Source organism: Haemorhous mexicanus, chromosome 38 (genome assembly GCF_027477595.1).
Source record: "Haemorhous mexicanus isolate bHaeMex1 chromosome 38, bHaeMex1.pri, whole genome shotgun sequence".
Lineage (NCBI taxonomy): Eukaryota > Metazoa > Chordata > Aves > Passeriformes > Fringillidae > Haemorhous > Haemorhous mexicanus.
Window position 1 is genome coordinate 369,593 of NC_082378.1, and position 21,979 is coordinate 391,571.

General features: G+C 49.3%; 2 protein-coding genes across 4 annotated transcripts in view; one reads left to right on the forward strand and one right to left on the reverse strand.

The window, feature by feature from the left end:
• The first annotated feature begins 96 nt into the window (after window positions 1–96).
• Window positions 97–7,099, forward strand: LOC132341316 (lipid transferase CIDEB-like). The gene is made up of 5 exons (XM_059872774.1): window positions 97–110; window positions 2,000–2,066; window positions 3,817–3,966; window positions 4,606–4,790; window positions 6,982–7,099. Exons 1-5 carry the CDS (start codon window positions 97–99, stop codon window positions 7,097–7,099), a joined length of 534 nt encoding a protein of 177 aa, XP_059728757.1.
• Window positions 7,100–7,775: 676 nt separating this feature from the next.
• NOP9 (NOP9 nucleolar protein) overlaps window positions 7,776–21,979 on the reverse strand; it is a 40,043-nt gene continuing 25,839 nt past the window's right edge. For 2 of the 3 annotated variants that reach the window (XM_059872844.1, XM_059872846.1), the window contains exons 3-10: window positions 18,523–18,672; window positions 15,965–16,106; window positions 15,075–15,264; window positions 14,316–14,456; window positions 13,696–13,800; window positions 10,904–11,116; window positions 9,743–9,848; window positions 7,776–7,984 (exon numbers count right to left, since the gene is read on the reverse strand). In XM_059872844.1, the coding sequence (XP_059728827.1) occupies window positions 7,854–7,984; window positions 9,743–9,848; window positions 10,904–11,116; window positions 13,696–13,800; window positions 14,316–14,456; window positions 15,075–15,264; window positions 15,965–16,106; window positions 18,523–18,672 (1,178 nt within the window). In that variant the 3' untranslated portion in view covers window positions 7,776–7,853. Of the gene's footprint in view, window positions 7,985–9,742; window positions 9,849–10,903; window positions 11,117–13,695; window positions 13,801–14,315; window positions 14,457–15,074; window positions 15,265–15,964; window positions 16,107–18,522; window positions 18,673–21,384; window positions 21,570–21,979 lie in introns of those variants that run through there. The other variant, XM_059872847.1, reaches the window with a different exon arrangement.

The window sequence follows — 21,979 nt, forward strand, 5'->3', positions numbered from 1 at the left end:
CCCCCCACATTCCCGGGGATTCCCCTCCCCCCTCTCCAGTGACGTCACCGTGACGTCACCACCGACCTTCGGACTTAGCTCCGCCCCCCGGAAGTGATGGAGGCGCTGCGGTACCGGGGGGGGGAGGGGAAATTTGGGGCAAAAATTCCAAATTTTGGGGAAATTTCGGTGAATTCTGGGGGAATTTGGGGCGATTTCGGTCAAATTCGAGGAAATCTCGGTGAATTTTGGGGCGATTTCCGTGAAATTTGATCAATTTTGGGGGAATTTAGGGCGATTTCAGTCAAATTCGAGGAAATTTTGGAGAATTTTGGGGGAATTGGAGGCAATTTCAGTGAATTTTGGGTGAATTTGAGGCGATTTCGGTCAAATTCGGGAAAATTTTGGGGCAATTTGTGGCGATTTTGGTCAAATTGGAGGAAATTTCGGTGAATTTTGGGCAATTTCGGTCAAATTCGAGAAAATTTTGGGGGAATTTGGGGCGATTTCTGTGAAATTTGATGAATTTTGGGGGAATTTGGGGCGATTTCGGTCAAATTCGAGGAAATTTTGGCGAATTTTGGGGGAATTCGAGGCAATTTCAGTGAATTTTGGGTGAATTTGAGGCGATTTTGGTCAAATTCGAGGAAATTTTGGTGAATTTGGGGGGTTTCGGTCAAATTGGAGGAAATTTTGGGGGAATTTGAGGCAATTTGGGGCAATTTCGGTCAAAATCGAGGAAATTCCGGTGAATTTGAGGCGACTTTGGTCAAATTCGAGGAAATTTTGGTGAATTTGTGGCGATTTCGGTCAAATTTGATGAATTTTGGGGGAATTTGGGGCGATTTGGGTCAAATTCGAGGAAATTTCGGTGAATTTTGGGGCAATTTGGGGCGATTTCGGTCAAATTTGAGGAAATTTCGGTGAATTTTGGGCAATTTCGGTCAAATTCGAGAAAATTTTGGGGGAATTTGGGGCGATTTCTGTGAAATTTGATGAATTTTGAGGAATTTGGGGCGATTTCGGTCAAATTCGAGGAAATTCCATGAATTTTGGGGGAATTTGGGGCGATTTGGGTCAAATTCGAGGAAATTTCAGTGAATTTTGGGGCAATTTGGGGCGATTTGGTCAAATTTGATGAATTTTGTTGAATTTTGGGCAATTTCGGTCAAATTTCGGTGAATTTTGGGGGAATTTGGGGCGATTTTGGTCAAATTCGAGGAAATTTTGTTGAATTTTGGGCAATTTCGGTAAAATTTGATGAATTTTGGGGAAATTTGGAGCAATTTTGGTCAAATTTGAGGAAATTTCGGTGAATTTTGGGGGAATTTGGGGCGATTTGGGTCAAATTCGAGGAAATTTTGGGGGAATTTGGGGCAATTTGGGGCAATTTCGGTCAAAATCGAGGAAATTCCGGTGAATTTGAGGCGACTTTGGTCAAATTCGAGGAAATTTTGGTGAATTTGTGGCGATTTCGGTCAAATTTGATGAATTTTGGGTGAATTTGAGGCGATTTGGGGCAAATTCGAGGAAATTTTGGGGGAATTTGGGGCAATTTCGGTCAAATTCGAGGAAATTTCGGTGAATTTTGGGGCGATTTCGGTCAAATTTGATGAATTTTGGGTGAATTTGAGGTGATTTCGGTCAAATTCGAGGAAATTTCGGTGAATTTGGGGGGAATTTGGGTCAAATTTCGGTGAATTTCGTTGAATTTTGGGCGATTTCGGTCAAATTTGGGTGAATTTTGGGGGAATTTTGGGCGATTTCGGTCAAATTCGAGGAAATTTTGGGGAATTTGAGGCGATTTCGGTCAAATTTGATAAATTTTGGGGGCATTTGGGGCGATTTCGCCATTTCCGGACCCATTTTTTAAATTTTTTTTTTTCCCTTTTTCCCCCATTTTTTTCCCCTCCCCCCCCCCCAGCTCGGTGTCCCGGCTCCTTTGGGGCCCCTCCCCCACCCCCGGCCCCTCCCCCTCCCCCGGCCCCTCCCCCACCCCCCCCCGCCCCTTCTGGGTCAGCCCCGCGGGGGGGGAGGGGCGGCCCCGGGGGGTCCTGGCCGCCAGCCTGGGGGAGCTGCGCCAGCAGGTGAGGCCCAATTAGCGCTAATTAGCGCTAATTAACCCGCATCAGCCCTAATTAAACCTTAATTACCCGAAGGGATTCCAATTCATCCCGAACTGACCCTAATTAACCCTAATTAAACCTTAATTAACGCCAATTCGACCTTAATTAACCCTGATTAAACCGTAATTAACGCGAATTCGACCTTGATTAACCCTAATTAAACCTTAATTAACGCTGATTCGACCTTAATTAACCCTGATTAAACCTTTATTAAGCCTAATTAAACCTTAATTAACGCTAATTCGACCCTAATTAACCCTAATTAAACCTTAATTAACGCTAATTCGACCTTAATTAACCCTGATTAAACCTTAATTAACACGAATTAGACCTTAATGAATCCTAATTAAACTGTAATGAGCCCTGATTAAACCTTAATTAACGCTAATTCGACCTTAATTAAGCCTAATTAAACCTTTATTAACGCGAATTCGACCTCAATTAATCCCAATTAAACCTTAATGAGCTCTAATTAAGCTTTAATCCTCATTACCCCTGATTAAGCCCGAATTAATGGAAGTCAAGTCCTAATAAACGCTAATTAAACCCTAATTAGCCCCACATTTCTCCCCAAATCCCCGAAAGTCCCCAAATTTCTCCCAAATTTCTCCCCAAAACCCCCAAAATCCCCCAAATCCCCCCTAAATCCCCTAAAATTCCCCAAATCCCCCAAATTCCCCCAAAACCACCCCAAAATCCCCCAAATCTCCCCCAACACCCCCCAAAATCCCCCAATCCCCCGAAAATCCCCTAAAATCCCCCGAAATCCCCCAAATTCCCCCCAAATTCCCCCAAAATCCCCCCTAAATCCCCTAAAATTCCCCAAATCTCCCCCAAATCCTCCCAAATCCCCCCAAAATCCCTGAAATCCCCCCAAATTCCCCAAATCCAACCAAAATCCCCCAAATTCCCCCCAAATCTCCCCCAAATTCCCCCAAACACCCCCAAACCCCCCAAAATTCCCCCCAATCCTCCCCCCAAACCCCCCAAATCCCCCCAAAATCCCCCAAATCTCCCCCAAATCGCCCCCAAATCCCCCCAAATCCCCCAAATTCCCCCCAAATCCCCCAAATCCACCCCAAATCCCCCCAAATTCCCCCCTAAACCCCCCAAATCCCCCCAAAATCCCCCAAATTTTCCCCAAATCCCCCCTAAATCCCCCTAAATTTCCCCCAAATTCCCCCCAAATCCCCCCAAATCTCCCCAAATCCCCCCCAAATCCCCCAAATCCCCCCAAAATCCCCCCCAATCCCCCCAAATTTTCCCCAAATCCCCCCCAAATCCCCCAAACCCACCCCAAATCCCCGAAATTCCCCCAAAATCCCCCCAAATCTCCCCCAAATCCCCCAAATCTCCCCCAAATCCCCTCCAAACCCCCCAAATTTTCCCCAAATCCCCCCTAAATCCCCCTAAATCTCCCCCAAATCTCCCCCAAATTTCCCCCAAATCCCCCCCAAATTCCCCCCAAATCCCCCCAAATCCCCCCAAATCCCCCCCAAACCACCCTGAATCCCCCAAATCCCCCCAAATCCCCCCCAAATTCCCCCCCAAATCCCCCCCAATCCCCCCCAAATCCCCCCAAATCCCCCCAAATCCCCCCAATCCCCCCAAATTCCCCCCAAATCCCCCCAAATCCCCCCCAAATCCCCCAAATCCCCCCAAATCCCCCCAAATTCCCCCCAAATCCCCCCAAATTCCCCCGCCCCCCCAGGCGCGCTCGGCGCTGGCGCTGCCCCTCCCCCCCGCGCTGGCGCTGGCCGAGGACGGGACCCTCGTGGAGGACGAGGAATTTTTCGGGACCCTCCCCCCGCACGCGGCCCTGCAGGCCCTGGGGCCGGGGCAGCGCTGGGAGCCCCCCCGGGTGAGACCCCCGACCCAAAAAAACCCGAAATCGCCCCAAAAACCGACCCGAAAAACCCCGAAATCGCCCCAAAACCCAAAAACCCAAAAAACCCCGAAATCGCCCCAAAAATCGGCCCGAAAAAATCTCCAAAAACCCAAAACACCCCAAAATCAGCCCAAAACCGACCTAAAAACCCCAAAATCGACCCAAAACCGGCCCCCAAAACCCCAAAATCGCCCCAAAACCGACCCAAAAAACCCCAAAAACCCAAAAAACCCCAAAATCGCCCCAGAACCGGCCCAAAAAACCCCAAAAACCCAAACCACCCCAAAATCAGCCCAAATCCAGCCCAAAAAACTCCAAAATCCCCCCCAAACTGACCCAAAAAACCCCAAAATTAACCCAAAACCGACCCAAAAAACCCCCAAAACCCCAAAACCGACCCAAAACCCCCCCAAAATTCAGAATAAATCCCCAAAATTCAGACTAAATCCCCAAAATCCCAAATAACCTCCCCGAAAGTTTAAAATAAACCCCCCAAAATTCAAAATAAACCCCCAAAATTCAAATTAAATCCCCCAAAATTCAAAATAAACCCCCCAAAATTCAGATTAAACCCCCCCAGACCCCTCCCCCTGACCCCCCCGCTGTCCCCAGGCCCCCCCGCCCTGGGATCTGGGCCGGGGTCTCCCCGAGGAGCCCCCCGGGGGTCCCCCCGAGCTGGCCCGGCTGTCGCTGCTGCGGGACCGGGACCACCCAGGGGGGGCGCGGCTGCGGCTGCAGGGGCGGCTGCGGGGGCTGCGCTGGGAGCTGGGCGGGCTCGGGCCGCACTCGCTGCTCAGGTGAGCCCCAAACGGCCCCAAATCCGCCCCGAATCACCCCAAAATCGGCCCCAAATCAGCCCCAAATCAGCCCCAAATCCGCCCCAAATCAGCCCCAAATCAGCCCAAAATCAGCCCCAAATCAGCCCCAAATCAGCCCCAAATCGACCTCAAAATCTGCCCCAAATCAGCCCCAAATCCGCCCCAAATCAGCCCTAAATCCGCCCCAAATCAGCCCCAAATCAGCCCTAAATCCGCCCCAAATCAGCCCCAAATCAGCCCCAAATCAGCCCCAAATCCGCCCCAAATCAGCCCCAAAATCCGCCCCAAATCCGCCCCAAATCAGCCCCAAATCAGCCTAAAATCAGCCCAAAATTAGCCCAAAATCAGCCCAAAATTATCTCAAAATGAGCCCCAAAATCATCCCAAAATTATCCCAAAATCTGCTCCAAATTAGCCCAAAATTATCCCAAAATCATCACAAAATTATCTCAAAATTATCTCAAAATCAGCCCCAAAATCAGCCCCAAAATCAGCCCCAAATTATCCCCAAATTATCCCCAAATCAGCCCCAAATCAGCCCCAAATCCACCCCAAATCAGCCCCAAATCGACCTCAAAATCTGCCCCAAACAGCCCCAAATCAGCCCCAAATCCGCCCCAAATCAGCCCCAAATCCGCCCCAAATCAGCCCCAAATCAGCCCAAAATTATCCCAAAATCAGCCCCAAATTAGCCCAAAATTATCCCAAAATCAGCCCCAAATTAGCCCAAAATTATCCCAAAATCAGCCCCAAATTAGCCCAAAATTATCCCAAAATCAGCCCCAAATTATCCCAAAATTATCCCAAAATCAGCCCCAAATTAGCCCAAAATTATCCCAAAATCAGCCCCAAATTAGCCCAAAATTATCCCAAAATCAGCCCCAAATTAGCCCAAATTAGCCCCAAATTCTCTCTTGGGGGACTTTTTGTGTTTTATGTGGTTTTGGGGTGATTTTTGCAGTTTTGGGGTGATTTTTGCAGTTTTGGGTGTTTTTTACAGTTTTTGGGGTGAATTTTGCGTTTTTTGGGGTGATTTTTGCAGTTTTTTAGGTGTTTTTTGCCGTTTTGGAGTGTTTTTTCCAGTTTCTGGGGTGATTTTTGCAGTTTTTTGGGTGATTTCTGTGGGTTTTGGGGTGATTTTTGTGGTTTTTGGGGTGATTTTTGCAGTTCTGGGGTGATTTTTGCAGTTTTTGGGGTGATTTCTGTCTTTTTTGGGGTGATTTTTGTGGTTTTTGAGGTGATTTTTGCAGTTCTGGGGTGTTTTTTACAGTTTTTGGGGTGATTTCTGTGGGTTTTGGGGTGATTTTTGCAGTTTTGAGGTGATTTTTGCAGTTTTTTAGGTGATTTTTGCAGTTTTTTAGGTGATTTTTGCAGTTTTGGGGTGATTTCTCCGTTTTTGGGGTGATTTCTGTGGTTTTGAGGTGATTTTTGCAGCTTTGGGGTGGTTTTTTTGTTTTTTGAGGTGATTTTTGCTGTTTTTAGGTAATTTTTGCAGTTTCTGGGGTGATTTTTGCAGTTTTTGGGGTGATTTCTGTGGGTTTTGGGGTGATTTTTGCAGTTTTTAGGTGTTTTTTGCAGTTTTGGCGTGTTTTTTGCAGTTTTGGTGATTTTTGTGGTTTTAGGGGTGACTTGTGTGGTTTTGGGGTGATTTCTGTGGTTTTGGGGGTGATTTTTGCAGTTTTGGGGGTGTTTTTTGCAGTTTTGGGGTGATTTTTGCAGTCCTGGGGTGTTTTTTGCAGTTTTTGGGGTGATTTCTGTGGTTTTCGGGGTGATTTTTGCAGTTTTGGGGCAGATTTCTGCATTTTCTGGGTTGGTTTCTGCATTTTTGGGGTGATTTCTCTGTTTTTGGGGTGATTTCTGTGGGTTTTGGGGTGATTTTTGCAGTTTTGTGGTGATTTTTGCAGTTGTATACGTTTTTTTTTCAGTTTCTGGGGTGATTTTTACATTTTTTGGGGTGTTTTTTGCAGTTTTGGGGTGATTGCTGTGGTTTTTGGGGTGATTTTTGCAGTTTCGGGGGTGATTTTTGCAGTTTTTGGGGTGATCTTTACAGTTTTTGGGGTGATTTTTGCAGGTTTTTAGGTGTTTTTTGCAGTTTTGGGGTGATTTTTTGCAGTTTTTGGGGTGATTTCCGCGTTTTTTGGCTCCCTGACCCCGTTTCCCCCTCTCCCAGGGAGCTGCTGCGGCTCCTGGTGTCGCTGTCCCGGGCCCTGGGCCAGGCCCTGCTCGGGGTCTCGGCCGCGCTCCGGCCCCTCCTGGAGGGACCCCAGACCCACGGCGAGGGGCACTGACCCCGCCCCCTCAGCCTGGCCACGCCCACTGCGAGCAAACCCCACCCAATCCCACAAAACCCCACTTAAACCCCGCCCATCCCCCTCAAACCCCGCCCATCCAACCCAAACCCCGCCCATCCAACTCAAACCCCACCCACTCCCCTTTAACCACACCCATCCCCTCTTAAACCCCGCCCATCCAACCCAAACCCCACCCACTCCCCTTAAACCACACCCATCCCCTCTTAAACCCCGCCCATCCAACCCAAACCCCACCCACTCCCCTTAAACCACACCCATCCCCCTCAAACCCCGCCCACTCTGCCTGAAACAACCCCTAAACCACACCCCCCGATTTTAGGACACGCCCACTTTCACCACACCCACTAAACCCCACCCACACCAACCAGGCCACGCCCTTCCCCAAAAAAACCCCACCCACATTGAGACAACCCAAAGCCACGCCCCATTCCCTTAAGCCACGCCCACATCACCCCATTCTTTCCAAGCCACACCCATTCCATCTAAACCACACCCACTTCTTTAAGCCACACCCACATGCTAAACCTTTAACCCCTCCCCCTTCCTCTTAAGCCACGCCCCCACCCAAAGTGTCCACACCCCTTTTAAGCCCCGCTCATTTCCCCTTAGCCCCGCCCCTCCCGTTGAACCACCATTAATTAAGAAAAACAAATAATTAAAATAAAATTTAATTAGAATAATTTAGAGTGGGCGGGGCCAGGGGCGGTCTGTGATGGCGGAGGGGGTGTGGTCAGAGCGGCAGGCCACGCCCCCTGTGTAGCCCCTCCCACCGGGGGCGGTCCCTGAGGAAGAGCTCGAGGCCGAGGGTCCGGGCGGCGCCGCGGCCGAGGGGGTCCCGCAGCAGCTGGGGGAGGTGGGGGGCTGCAAATGGGGGGAAAAACCCCAAATTAGGGCAAGAGGAGACCGAAAACCCAAACGGGCCAAAAATCCACCCGGGATCAACCCAGGCAACCAAAAATCCCACAAAAAAATGGCCCAAAATCACCCCAAAATCACCCCAAAAATCCCCCTAAAAATGGCCCAAAATGACCCAAAATCATCCCAAAAATACCCTTAAAAACGGCCCAAAATCACCCCAAAAATCCCCTAAAAACGGCACAAAATGACCCAAAATCACCCCAAAAATCCCCCTAAAAATGGCCCAAAATGACCCCAAAAATCCCCCAAAAAATGGCACAAAATGACCCAAAATCATCCCAAAAATACCCTTAAAAACGGCCCAAAATCACCCCAAAAATCCCCTTAAAACGGCCCAAAATGACCCAAAATTACCCCAAAAATCCCCTAAAAAACGGCACAAAATGACCCAAAACCACCCCAAAAATCCCCTTAAAAACGGCCCAAAATGACCCAAAACCACCCCAAAAATCCCCTTAAAAACAGCACAAAATGACCCAAAATCACCCCAAAAATCCCACAAAAAACGGCCCAAAATCACCCCAAAAATCCCCTAAAAACGGCCCAAAATGACCCAAAATCACCCCAAAAATCCCCCTAAAAATGGCCCAAAATCACCCCAAAAATCCCCTAAAAATGGCACAAAATGACCCAAAATCACCCCAAAAATCCGCTTGGAAATTCACCAAAATGACCCAAAATCACCCCAAAAATCCCCTTAAAAATGGCCCAAAATCACCCCAAAAATCCCCTTAAAAATGGCACAAAATGACCCAAAATCACCCCAAAAATCCCCCTAAAAACGGCCCAAAATGACCCAAAATCACCCCAAAAATCCCCTTAAAAACGGCCCAAAATGACCCAAAATCACCCCAAAAATCCCCTAAAAACGGCCCAAAATGACCCAAAATCACCCCAAAAATCCCCCTAAAAATGGCACAAAATGACCCAAAATTACCCCAAAAAAATCCCAAAATTAGGAGAAAATAACCCAAAAATCTCCTTTAAAACCCACCCAAAAAAATCCCCAAAAAATCCCAAAATTAGGAGAAAATAACCCAAAAATCTCCTTTAAAACCCACCAAAAATAACCCAAAATTACCCCCCAAAAAATCCCAAAATTAGGAGAAAATAACCCAAAAATCTCCTTTAAAACCCACCCAAAAATCCCAAAAAAATCCCAAAATTAGGGAAAAATAACCCAAAAAAATCTCCTTTAAAACCCACCCAAAATGACCCAAAATTACCCCAAAAAATCCCAAAATTAGGGAAAAATAACCCAAAAATCTCCTTTGAAATTCACCAAAATGACCCAAAATTACCCCAAAAAAATCCCAAAATTAGGGAAAAATAACCCAAAAATCTCCTTTAAAACCCACCCCAAAAAAATCCCAAAAAATCCCAAAATTAGGGAAAAATAACCCAAAAATCTCCTTTAAAATCCCCAAAAAATCCCTTTAAAATCCCCAAAAATGCCCCAAATTCCACCCAAATTTGCCCAAAATCCCCCAAATTTGCCCCAGAATTCTTCGGTAGCCCCCAGACCCAATTCAGCGGCCATCAGGACCCTCTGGGGGAGGGGGCTGCAGGCCCAGGACCCCCCAAAAATCCCCAAAAATCCCCAAAAATTCCATTAAAAATCGCTAAAAATGCCCCAAATTCCACCCAAATTTGCCCAAAATCCCCCAATTTTGCCCCAGAATTCTTCGGTAGCCCCCAGACCCAATTCAGCGGCCATCAGGACCCTCTGGGGGAGGGGGCTGCAGGCCCAGGCCGTGTCCAGCACTCGGCTCCCGCTGCGATCCTTGGCCAGCCCTGCCCAGTGCCCCTGAAAGAAATTCATTAAAATTCATTAAGTTCATTAAAATTCATGAGAGCTCATTAAAATTCATCACCATTATTTAAATGAGCAGAGAGCCACCCAAAAGATTCCGAAAATCAGAATTTTTCCGTGAAAAATTGACGTTTTTTGTGCTGAAAAATCCCATTTTTTACACCTAAAAATCCCATTTTTTCCCCTAAAAATATCCCATTTTTTTCCTTAAAAAAATCCCATTTTTTCCCCTAAAAAATCCCATTTTTTTCCCTAAAAAAATCCCACTTTTACCCTAAAAAAATCCCATTTTTTCCCTAAAAAATCCCACTTTTACCCTAAAAAAATCCCACTTTTTTCCCTAAAAATCCCATTTTTCCCCTAAAAATCCCATTTTTTCCCCCCTTAAAAATCCCATTTTTTCCCTAAAAAATCCCATTTTTTCCCCTAAAAATCCCATTTTTTCCCCTAAAAATCCCATTTTTTCCCCTAAAAATGCCATTTTTTCCCTAAAAAACCCCATTTTTCCCTAAAAAAATCCCATTTTTCCCCCTAAAAATCCCATTTTTCCCTAAAAAACCCCATTTTTCCCTAAAAAAATCCCATTTTTCCCCCTAAAAATCCCATTTTTCCCTAAAAAATCCCATTTTTCCCTAAAAAAATCCCATTTTTCCCCTAAAAAAATCCCATTTTTCCCCTAAAAATATCCCATTTTTTCCCCTAAAAAATCCCATTTTTCCCTAAAAAATCCCATTTTTTCCCTAAAAAAATCCCATTTTTCCCTAAAAATCCCATTTTTTTCCCTAAAAAATCCCATTTTTCCCCTAAAAAATCCCATTTTTTTCCCTAAAATTTCTCTCTTTTTTCCCTAAAAAATCCGATTTTTTTTGCCTAAAAAATCCCATTTTTTCCCCGAAAAATCTTTTTTTTCCCCCCTAAAAAATCCAATTTTTTCCTTAAAAATCCCATTTTTTTCCCCTAAAAAATGCCATTTTTTCCCCGAAAAATTCCGGTTTTTTCCCCCAACCTGGGGGATGTTTCCCCCAAACCGTGTCCGGTTTTTGGGGTACCTGGAGGCGTTTCAGGAGCCGTTTCTTGGCGGGTTTGGGGACGCTGCTGGAGGCCAGGACGGCGTCCCACAGGCGGCTCCCGGGGCCGCTCCGGGCCAGCGCCGGCAGCGCCGGGCGGGGCAGCGCCCGCAGCGCCCGCACGATGGGGGAGGGGTCCCGGAAGTGCAGCAGGGACTGCAGAGCGCGGGAACCGCACGGGGACAGGGGGAGGGGCTGCGGAGGGAGGGCGGGAAAACGGGAATGGCGGGGAATCAATGGGGATGGCGGGAATGAATGAATGGGGATGGCGGGAATGAATGAATGGGGATGGCGGGAATGAATGGGGAATGGCGGGAATGAATGAATGGGGGATGGTGGGAATGAATGAATGGGGAATGGCGGGAATGAATGGGGAATGGAGGGGAATGAATGAATGGGGAATGGCAGGAATGAATGGGGAATGAATGAATGGGGGATGGCGGGAAAGGGGGAATGGGGAATGGCGGGGAATGGATGGGGGAATGGCAGGAATGAATGGGGGATGGAGGGAATGAATGGGGAATGGTGGGAATGAATGAATGGGGAATGGCGGGAAAGGGGGAATGGCGGGAATGAATGAATGGGGAATGGCGGGAAAAGAGGGAATGGCGGGAAAGGGGGAATGGAGGGGAATGAATGAATGGGGAATGGCGGGAATGAATGAATGGGGAATGGCGGGGAATGAATGGGGAATGGCGGGAATGAATGGGGAATGAATGAATGGGGATGGCGGGAATGAATAAATGGGGAATGGCGGGAATGAATGGAGAATGGCGGGAATGAATGGGGAATGGCGGGAATGAATGAATGGGGATGGCGGGAATGAATGAATGGGGAATGGCGGGAATGAATGAGGAATGGCGGGGAAAGGGGGAATGGCGGGGAATGAATGGGGAATGGCGGGAATGAATGGGGGATGGTGGGGAATGAATGGGGAATGGTGGGGAATGAATGGGGAATGGCGGGAATGAATGAATGGGGATGGCGGGAATGAATGAATGGGGAATGGAGGGGAATGAATGAATGGGGAATGGCAGGAATGAATGGGGAATGAATGAATGGGGGATGGCGGGAAAGGGGGAATGGGGAATGGCGGGGAATGGATGGGGGAATGGCAGGAATGAATGGGGGATGGAGGGAATGAATGGGGAATGGTGGGAATGAATGAATGGGGAATGGCGGGAAAGGGGGAATGGCGGGAATGAATGAATGGGGAATGGCGGGAAAAGAGGGAATGGCGGGAAAGGGGGAATGGAGGGGAATGAATGAATGGGGAATGGAGGGAATGAATGAATGGGGAATGGCGGGGAATGAATGGGGAATGGAGGGGAATGAATGAATGGGGAATGGCGGGAAAGGGGAAATGGAGGGGAATGAATGAATGGGGAATGGAGGGGAATGAATGAATGGGGAATGGCGGGAAAGGGGAAATGGAGGGGAATGAATGAATGGGGGATGGTGGGGAATGAATGAATGGGGAATGGCGGGAAAGGGGAAATGGAGGGGAATGAATGAATGGGGGATGGTGGGGAATGAATGAATGGGGAATGGCGGGAATGAATGAATGGAGAATGGCGGGAATGAATGGGGAATGGCGGGAAATGGGGAATGGCGGGAATGAATGGGGAATGGCGGGGAATGAATGAATGGGGAATGGCGGGAATGAATGGGGAATGAATGAATGGGGGATGGCGGGAAAGGGGGAATGGAGGGGAATGAATGAATGGGGAATGGCGGGAATGAATGAATGAGGATGGCGGGAATGAATGGGGAATGGCGGGGAATGGCGGGAAAGGGCGAATGGAGGGAATGAATGGGGAATGGCGGGAATGAATGAATGGGGAATGGCGGGAATGAATGGGGAATGGCGGGGAATGAATGAATGGGGAATGGCGGGAATGAATGAATGGGGAATGAATGGGGGATGGTGGGAATGAATGAATTGGGAATGGAGAGAATGAATGAATGGGGAATGGCGGGAATGAATGGGGAATGGCGGGAAATGAATGAATGGGGAATGGCGGGAATGAATGGGGAATGGCGGGAATGAATGGGGATGGCGGGAAATGAATGAATGGGGAATGGCGGGAATGAATGAGGAATGGAGGGGAATGAATGAATGGGGAATGGCGGGGAATGAATGAATGGGGAATGGCGGGAATGAATGAATGGGGATGGCGGGAATGAATGGGGAATGGCGGGGAATGAATGAATGGGGAATGAATGGGGGATGGTGGGAATGAATGAATTGGGAATGGAGAGAATGAATGAATGGGGAATGGCGGGAAAGGGGGAAAAATGTGGGAAAATGGGGAGAAAATGGGGAAAAATTGGGGAGAAAGGAGGAGAAAATGGGGAAAAAAAATAGGGAAAAAATTATGGGGAAATGGGGGGAAAGTGGAAAAATTGGGGAGAAAATGGGGATTTTGGGGAAATTGGGAAATGGGAAGAAATGGGGGGGAAAACGGTGGGAAATGGGAAAATTGGGAAAATGGGAATTTGGGGGCAATTGGGTAAAAAGAGGGGAGGAGAAGGAGATAAATGGGGAAATGAATGAGGGAAAGAGAGGAAAATGTGAATTTTGAGGAAAAAAGGGGGTGAAATGGGGAAAAGAAAATGAAAAAAATCAAAGTGAAAAAATGCAAAAATAGCGGGAAAACCCTGCCCCTCTTAAGCCCCGCCCCCTTTAAGCCCCACCCCATTAAGCTCCACCACACTCCCTTAAACCCCACCCCTTCCCCAGCCACCAGCCAATGAAGCTCCACCCCTCTTACCTCAGGCTCCGCCCCCTTGTTGCTGTCCCCGCCCTCCAGGGGGCGGAGCTGGGCCAGGGCGGTGACGCACTGGGGGTGGTGGGGCGGGGCCCAGCAGCGCAGGGCCTGATGGGAAAGGGGCGGGGCTTAGAGAGGGAGGGGCTTAAGGGAAGGGGAGGGGCTTAAGAGAAGGGGAGGGGCTTAAGGGAAGGGGAGGGACACAGCAGTGCAAGGACTGGTGGGAAAGGGGCAGGGCTAAGAGAAGGTGGAGCTTAAAAGGGGTGGAGCTTAGAGAGGGTGGGGCTGAAGGGGGCGGGGCTTAGAAATGGGCATGGCGGAATGGGGGAGTGGCTTAAAGGAAGAGGTGTGGCTTAATCAGGATATTCAAAGTGGGTGGGGCCTAAAGTCAAGGTTATGGGGAGGGGGTGTGGCTTATCTGGCAAACAGATGTGGGCGGGGCTTAGAATGGGGTTTGGTTTAAAAGGGGGCGTGGCTAGATCAGAATGGGCGTGACTACTTAATGAATAGGGTGTGGCTGAAAAGGGGGCGGGGTTTCCTTTAAGAGGTGTGGCCTAACACAAAGGGGATGTGGTTTAACTGGAAAGTGGGTGTGGCCTGGCAGCGAAAGGGGCGTGTCCCACCTGGAAGAGCCACCTGAGCGCCTCCCCCTGGAGCCGGGGGTGTCTCTGGGCCGCCCCCAGCAGGGCCAGGACCACCCCGGGGTGGCCCCGGGCCAGCGGCTCCTCCAGGGCGGGGCCCAGCTCCGACAGCACCTCCGACACCTGTCAGGGGAGGGACACGCCCACCTGGCGTTAGCCACGCCCCTCAAATTCCAATCAGCCAATCAGTGAGTCGTTCCCGGGCAAGTAATTAATTTAAGCTCCACCCCCGTGGGTTTGTGCTTCTTGAAGCTCCTCCCACCCCCCTTCTGGCCAATAGAAACCTCTCCCTAAGCCACACCCCCATAAGCTCCTCCTCTTTTTAAACCCCACCCCTTCAAGCCCCTCCCACCAAACATTTAATCCCTCTAAGCTCCTCCCACCATTCCCTGAACCAATAAGATGAGTCCTTTAAGCCCCACCCATTTCTTGCATACAATTAAGCCCCACCCACCTCTAATTAACATTTTAGGCTCCACCTCCTCCAAGCACACTAAGCCCCGCCTACAACCCTCCCAACCAACGAGATCCTCTCTTTAGGCCCCACCCCTTTACTCCCCACTTCCTCTGGACTCCTCCCCTTTAAGCTCCACCCATTTTAGGCTCCTCCCTTTAAAGCTCCACCCACTTAGACCCCTCCTCCTTAAGCCCCTCCCCTTTAGGCCTCAAATAATTCCCCATGCAGGCCCCGCCCCCTTTAAACCCCGCCCCAAACCCCTCACCCTGACAAGCCCCACCTACCACATCTTCGGGGGCGTGGTCAAGGAGCCGCTGCAGGCCGTGATTGGCCACTCGGTGCGAGGCCACGCCCCTCAGGTGACCCAGCAGGTGACCCCGGAAGAGCTCCCGGAGCCCCGGGGGGTCCAGGACTGTCATGGCCGCCTCCAGGAGGCGGGACCGGTCGGGGTCCTGCAGTGACGTCAGCAGAGGGCTGGGCCAATCGGAGAAAGAGGAACAGAGAGGGCAGCCAATCAGAGAAAAGGGGTTGAGGGAAGTGGCCAATCAGGAGAAAGGGGTCTGGAAAAAGGGCCAATCAGAGCACAGGAGGTACAGGGCACAGCCAATCAGGGAAAGGGGGTTGGGAGGGGCAGCCAATCGGAGACCAAGGATCAGGGACAGCGACCAATCAGAGAAAAGGGATTGATACCAGCAGCCAATCAGAGAAAAGGGATCCAGAAGAGAAGCCAATGGGGAAAGAGGATTGAAAGCAAGAGCCAATCAGAGGACAGAACACACAGGGAACAGCCAATGAGGAAAAGGGAATCCAGCGCAGCGACCAATCAGAGAAAGAAGGTCAAGGACAGTGACCAATAAGAGAGAAAGGACTGGCAGAACTGGCCAATCAGAGAAAAGGGATTGGGAGCGCCGGCCAATCAAAGCACAGCACCCACAGGAAACAGCCAATCAGAGAAAGCGGATCCAGAGCAGCAGCCAATCAGGAAATGGTAACTGTGGCACCACCCAAATTTGGAAAGAGAGCAGCCAATCAGAGAAAGGGGCATGGCCAACAAAGGGAGGAGCTACCAATCAGGAAATGGAGGCGGGGCGCCCGCAGCCAATCAGAAAAGAGCACCAGCATCCCCCAGCCAATCAGGACGGAGGAGAACAGGCGGGAGCCAATCAGCACTCACCTCTGCTGGTGGGCGGGGCTGTCCTGGCTGAGGCAGCCAATCAGGGCGCGGCAGAAGCGGGCGCAGGAAGGCGATTGGCTGCGGTGCAGGGCCCAGAGCGCCCCCTGCAGGCAGAGGCTGGCGCAGGCCGGGCTCAGCAGGGCTGCGGAAATTGGGGACAATTTGGGACATTTGGGGGAAATTTGGGACATTTTGGGGAAAATTTGGGGAAATTTGGGACAAATTGGGGAAAATTTGGGACATTTTGGGGAAATTCGGGCAAATTTGGGAATTTTGGGGGAAATCTGAGAATTTTGGGGGAAATTTGGGACATTTTGGGAAAAATTTGGGACATTTTGGGGATTTTGAGGGAAATTTGGGGGAAATCGGGGAAAATTTGGGAATTTTGGGGAAATTCGGGGGAAATTGGGGAAAATTTGAGACATTTTGGGGAAATTTGGGAATTTTGGGGGAAATTTGGGACATTTTGGGGGAAATTTGGGACATTTTGGGGGAAATTCGGAGGAAATTGGGGAAAAATTGGGACATTTTGGGGGAAATTTGGGACATTTTGGGGAAAATATGGGAATTTAGGGGGGAAATTTGGGAATTTTGGGGGAAATTTGGGATATTTTTGGGAAATTTGGGGGAAATTGGGGAAAATTTGGGACATTTTGGGGAAATTTGGGACATTTTGGGAAAATTTGGGATATTTTAGGGGAAATTTGGGGCAAATTGGGGAAAATTTGGGAATTTTAGGGAAAATTTGGGAAAAATTCGTGGGAAATTGGGGGAAAATTGGGAATTTTAAGGGAAATTTGGGAAATTTTGGGAGAAATTGGGAACATTTAAAGGAAATTCGGGGGAAATTGGGAAAAATTTGGGACATTTTGGGGAAAATTTGGGACTTTTAGGGGAAATTTGGGGGAAATTTGGGGGATTTTGGGGAAATTCGGGGGATTTTGGGTCATTTGCGGGAAATTCGGAGGAAATTGGGGAAATTTTGGGAATTTTGGGGAAACTTTGGGAATTTTGGGAAAATTCGGAGGAAATTGGGGAAAAATTGGGGAAAATTTGGGACATTTTGGGGAAATTCCGGAAAATTTGGGAAATTTTGGGGGAAATTTGGGACATTTTGGGGAAAATCTGGGACATTTTGGGGAAATTAGGGACATTTTGGGGGACTTTAGGAATATTTGGGGAAAATTTGGGGAATTTTGGGGAAAATTTGGGACATTTTGAGGAAATTTGGGGGAAATTGGGGAAAACTTGGGACATTTAGGGGAAATTTGGGAATTTGGGGAAAAATGGGGAAAATTTGGGACATTTTGGGGAAAATTTGGGACATTTTGGGGGAAATTAGGGACATTTTGGGGAAAATTTGGGGAAATTTGGGAAATTTGGGGAAAATTTGGGAATTTTGGGGAAATTTGGGATATTTAGGGGAAATTTGGGACATTTTGGGGGAAATATGGGACATTTTGGTGAAAACTTGGGAATTTTGGGGAAAATCTGGGATCTTTTGGGGAAAATTTGGGAATTTTGGGGGAAATTTGGGACATTTTGGGGATTTTGAGGGAAATTCGGGGGAAATCGGGGAAAATTTGGGAATTTTGGGGAAATTCGGGGGAAATTGGGGAAAATTTGGGACATTTTGGGGAAATTTGGGACATTTTGGGGGAAATTTGGGACATTTTGGGCAAAATTTGGGACATTTTGGGGAAATTTGGGACATTTTTGGGATAATTTGGAACATTTTGGGGAAAATTTGGGAATTTTGGGGGAAATTTGGGGAATTTTAGAAGGGATTTAGGGGGAAATTTGGGGATTTTGGGGAATTTGATTAATTTTAGAGGAATTTGGGAAATTTTAGGGGGAATTTGGGGATTTTTGGGAGATTTTGGGGAAATTCGCAAATTTTGAGAAAAACTTTTGGGGATTTTAGGGAAAATTTGGGGATTTTGGGGAAAAGTTGGGGGAAATTTGGAGATTTTTTGGGGAAATTTGTGAAGTTTTAAAAAATTTGAGGATTTGGGAAAATTTTGGAGAAAATTTGGGGATTTTGGGGGGAAATTGGAGAATTTTGGTGAATTTTAGGGGAATTTGGGAGATTTTAAATGGATTTTAGGGGAAATTTGGGGATTTTGGGGAAATTTGGGAATTTTAAGAGAAACCTGGGGGGATTTTAGGGAAAAATCGGGGATTTTGGGGAATTTTGGGAGGAAAATTGGGGATTTTGGGAGATTGTGGTGGGAATTTGGGGATTTTGGGGGGAATTTGGAGATTTTGGCAGAATTTCGAAGATTTTACGGGGAAATTTGGGAAAAATTTGTGAGGTTTTAGGGGAATTTTGGGCAATTTTTGGGTAAATTTGGGACTTTTAGGGGGAAATTTGGGATTTTAAGGAAACATTTAAGAAATTTGAGGCATTTTTAAAAATTCTAAGGTGATTTTGGAATATTTCCTGGGTGATTTTGAGGTGATTTTGGGGGTTTTGGGGTCAATCTTGTGGTTTTCAGGTCGATTTTGGGGGTTTTGAGGTCGATTTTTGGGGTGATTTTTGGGGTTTTTGGGCTCACCTGGAATTTGCTGCTCCAGCCCCTGCGCCAGCTCCTCCAGCAGGGGGCGGAACGAGGCCGGAAGCTCCGCCCCCTCTGGCAGTGACCACGCCCCCTTTGCCTTTAGCTCCTCCTTCTTTGTCTTTGGCTCCGCCCCCTTGGGGGGAGGGACTGGAGGGGATGGGGCAGAAATTGGGGGAGAATCCCCAAAAATCCCCCCAAAACCTCCAAATTCCTCACAAATCCCCCAAAATCCTCCCCAAATTCCCCCAAAATTCCCAAATTTCTCCCTCAAACCCTTCCTATTTACCCCAACTCCCCCCAAAATCCCTGAAAATTCCCAAATTTCTTCTCCAAACCACCCCAAATCCACTGAAATCTCCCACAAAATTCCCAAATTCCTGCTCACCTGGCTCCCTGCTGCTGCTGAGCACCCCCAAACCCCCCCTAAACACCCCCAAATCCCCCCAAACCCCCCAAAATCCCCCCAAACCCCCCAAATCCCCCCTAAACACCCCCAAACCCCCCCCTAAACACCCCAAAATCCCCCCAAACCCCCCCATCCCCCCCTAAACACCCCCAAACACCCCCAATCCCCCCAAAATCCCCCCAAACCCTCCCAAACACCCCCAAAATCCCCAAATTCCTGCTCACCTGGCTCCCTGCCACCCCTGAGCCCCCCAAAACCCCCTAAACACCCCCAAATCCCCCCAAAATCCCCCCAAACCCCCCCCAAAATCCCCCCAACCCCCCAAAATCCCCCCAAACCCCCCCAAACCCCCCTAAACACCCCAAAATCACCCCAAATCCCCCTAAACACCCCCAAACCCCCCCAAACCCCCCCAAACCCCCCCCAAACCCCCTCTCACCTGGCTCCCTGCCACCCCTGAGCCCCCCCAAACACCCCAAAATCCCCCCCAAACCCCCCAAACCCCCTCTCACCTGGCTCCCTGCCACCGCTGAGCGCCCCCAGCAGGGCCCTGAGCACGAAGCTGCCGTTGGGGTCGCGGGCCAAGCCCCCCAGATCCTCCCCCAGGACCCCCGCCAGCTCCCCCAGGGCCTCCTGCAGCCCCTCCCCCAGGGCCTGCCCCTCCCCCAGCGCCGCCAGGACCCTCCCCAGGGCGGCCTCGAGCACTCGGGACCCCCGGGGGTGGCGGGGGACCCCCCCCCAGGTGGCGGAGCAGGGGGGGAAGGGTCTCGGGGGGGGCGTGGGGCAGCAGCAGCAGGAGCAGGCGGGAGGAGCCGGGGTGCAGGGCGGCGGCCGGGAGGCAGCGGGAAAGCTCGGCCAGCACGTTGGGGGTGAACAGGGCTGGGAGAGACGGGGAGAGGAGGGGGAAATTGGGGGTGAGACACAAAATTGGGGGGTTGGGAGGGGAAAAATGGGGGTTGGGGGGTGGAAAAATGGGGGTTGGGGTGGAAAAATGGGGGTTGGGGGTGAACAGGGCTGGGAGAAACGGGGAGAGGAGGGGGAAATTGGGGGGTGAGACACAAAATTGGGGGGTTAAAACAGAAAAAATGGGGGTTAGGGGTGAACAGGGCTGGGAGAAACGGGGAGAGGAGGGGGAAATTGGGGGTGAGACACAAAATTGGGGGGTTAAAACAGAAAAAATGGGGGTTGGGGGGGAAAAATGGGGGTTAAAACAGAAAAAATGGGGGTTGGGGGTGGAAAAATGGGGGTTGGGGGTGAACAGGGCTGGGAGAAATGGGGAGAGGAGGGGGAAATTGGGGGGTTAGACACAAAATTGGGGGGGTGGGAGGGGAAAAATAGGGGTTAGACACAAAATGGGGGGGTTGGGAGGGGAAAAATGGGGGTTGGGGGTGGAAAAATGGGGGTTAAAACAGAAAAAATGGGGGTTGGGGTTGAAAAATGAGGGTTAGGAATGGAAAAATGGGGGTTAAACACAAAATGTGGGGGTTAGGGGTGGAAAAATGGGGATTAAAACAGAAAAAATGAGGGTTGGGAGCAAAAAAATGGGGATTAAAACAGAAAAAATGGGGATTAGGAGTGGAAAAAATGGGGGTTGGGGTGAAAAAATGGGGGTTAAACACAAAATATGGGGGTTAGGAGTGGAAAAATGGGGGTTAAACCCAAAAAATAGGGGTTAAGAGCAGAAAAATTGGGATTAAAACAGAAAAAATGGGGGTTAGCAGTGAAAAAATGAGGGTTGAACCCCAAAAAATGGGAGTTAAACCATAAAAAATGGGGGCTAGGAGCAAAAAAATGGGGCTATGGAGTGAAAAAAAAAATCTCTTCATAATTGCCACAAACTCCCTCAGGGAACCCCCAACCCCTTCAAAAAAACCCCAAAATCCCCTAATAAATCCCTCAATTCCCTCATAAATACCCCAAATTCCCTCATAAAATCCCAAAATTCCCTCATAAACCCCCCAAATTCGCTCAGGGACCCCTCCAATCCCCTCATGACCCCCCAATCCCATAACAAACCCCCCAATTCCCTCATAAACCCCAAAATCCCCTTTAAAATACCCCCAATCCCTTAATAAATCCCCCAAAACCCCCTCATAAACCCCGAAATCCCCTCATAATCCCCCCAAACCCCTCAGGGACTCCCCCCAGTCCCCTCAGGAACCCCCAAAATTCTCTCAGGGACTCCAAAATCTCCTCACGATTCCCCCCCAAACCCCTCATAAACCCCCCAAAACCCCTCATAAACCCCAATATCGCCTCATAAATCCCCCAACTCCCCTCAGGGAACCCCCAAATCCCCTCACGGAACCCCAAAATCCCCTCAGGGACCCTAAAATCCCCTCATAAACCCCAAAATCTCCTCATAAGCTCCCCAAAATCTCCTCATAAGCTCCCCCGAATCCCCTCATAAACCCCCAAAACCCCCTGATAAACCCCCCCAAACCTCCCCTCACCGAGCTCCTCCTGGCTCAGCCCCTCTTCCAGCGTCTCCAGGGCCCTCCGGAAATACTCGGCAGTGTCGGAATCGAGGCGAGGTAGCGATTGTCGCCACTGTCGCGACATGTCCGGCGCCGGGGGGGGCTCAGCGTGCACCGCCATGTTGGGCTGGGGGAGGAAAAGGCGGGAACGGCGCCAAATCTCGGGAAACCTCGCGAGTTTTCGTTAGCCCCGACCTCATATCTGTCAATCAAATATTGCTCCGCCCCCACTGAGGCGTGACCACGCCCATTAAGCTGGCAGCCGTTTGCTTCATGTGCTGTCAATCATTCGTTGTACCGTGCCGTTAGCATAATTTATTCTGTCAATCATTCATCGCCCCGCCCCCTTTTAGGCAGCAATCCTCCCCTTGGATGTCAATCAATTAGTCAATCAATCACTTAATCAATCGGCTATTTCCCTGTTAATCACCCGTTGCCACGCCCCTTTCTTAATCAATCAATCCAAATATTAATCGATTAGTCTTTGCCTAACCAATCACTCTTTTCCACATGCCCTTTTAATCAATCAATCAATCAACCCATCACCCACAGTCCTGTCAATCCCCCATGG

What these genes read in the sequence shown, in the direction of transcription:
- LOC132341316 (XM_059872774.1), top strand. An exon ending in AGCGCTGGGAGCCCCCCCGG is followed by an intron (nt 3,967 to 4,605) that starts GTGAGACCCCCG and finishes CGCTGTCCCCAG; the next exon opens with GCCCCCCCGCCCTGGGATCT. An exon ending in GGGCCGCACTCGCTGCTCAG is followed by an intron (nt 4,791 to 6,981) that starts GTGAGCCCCAAA and finishes CCCCTCTCCCAG; the next exon opens with GGAGCTGCTGCGGCTCCTGG.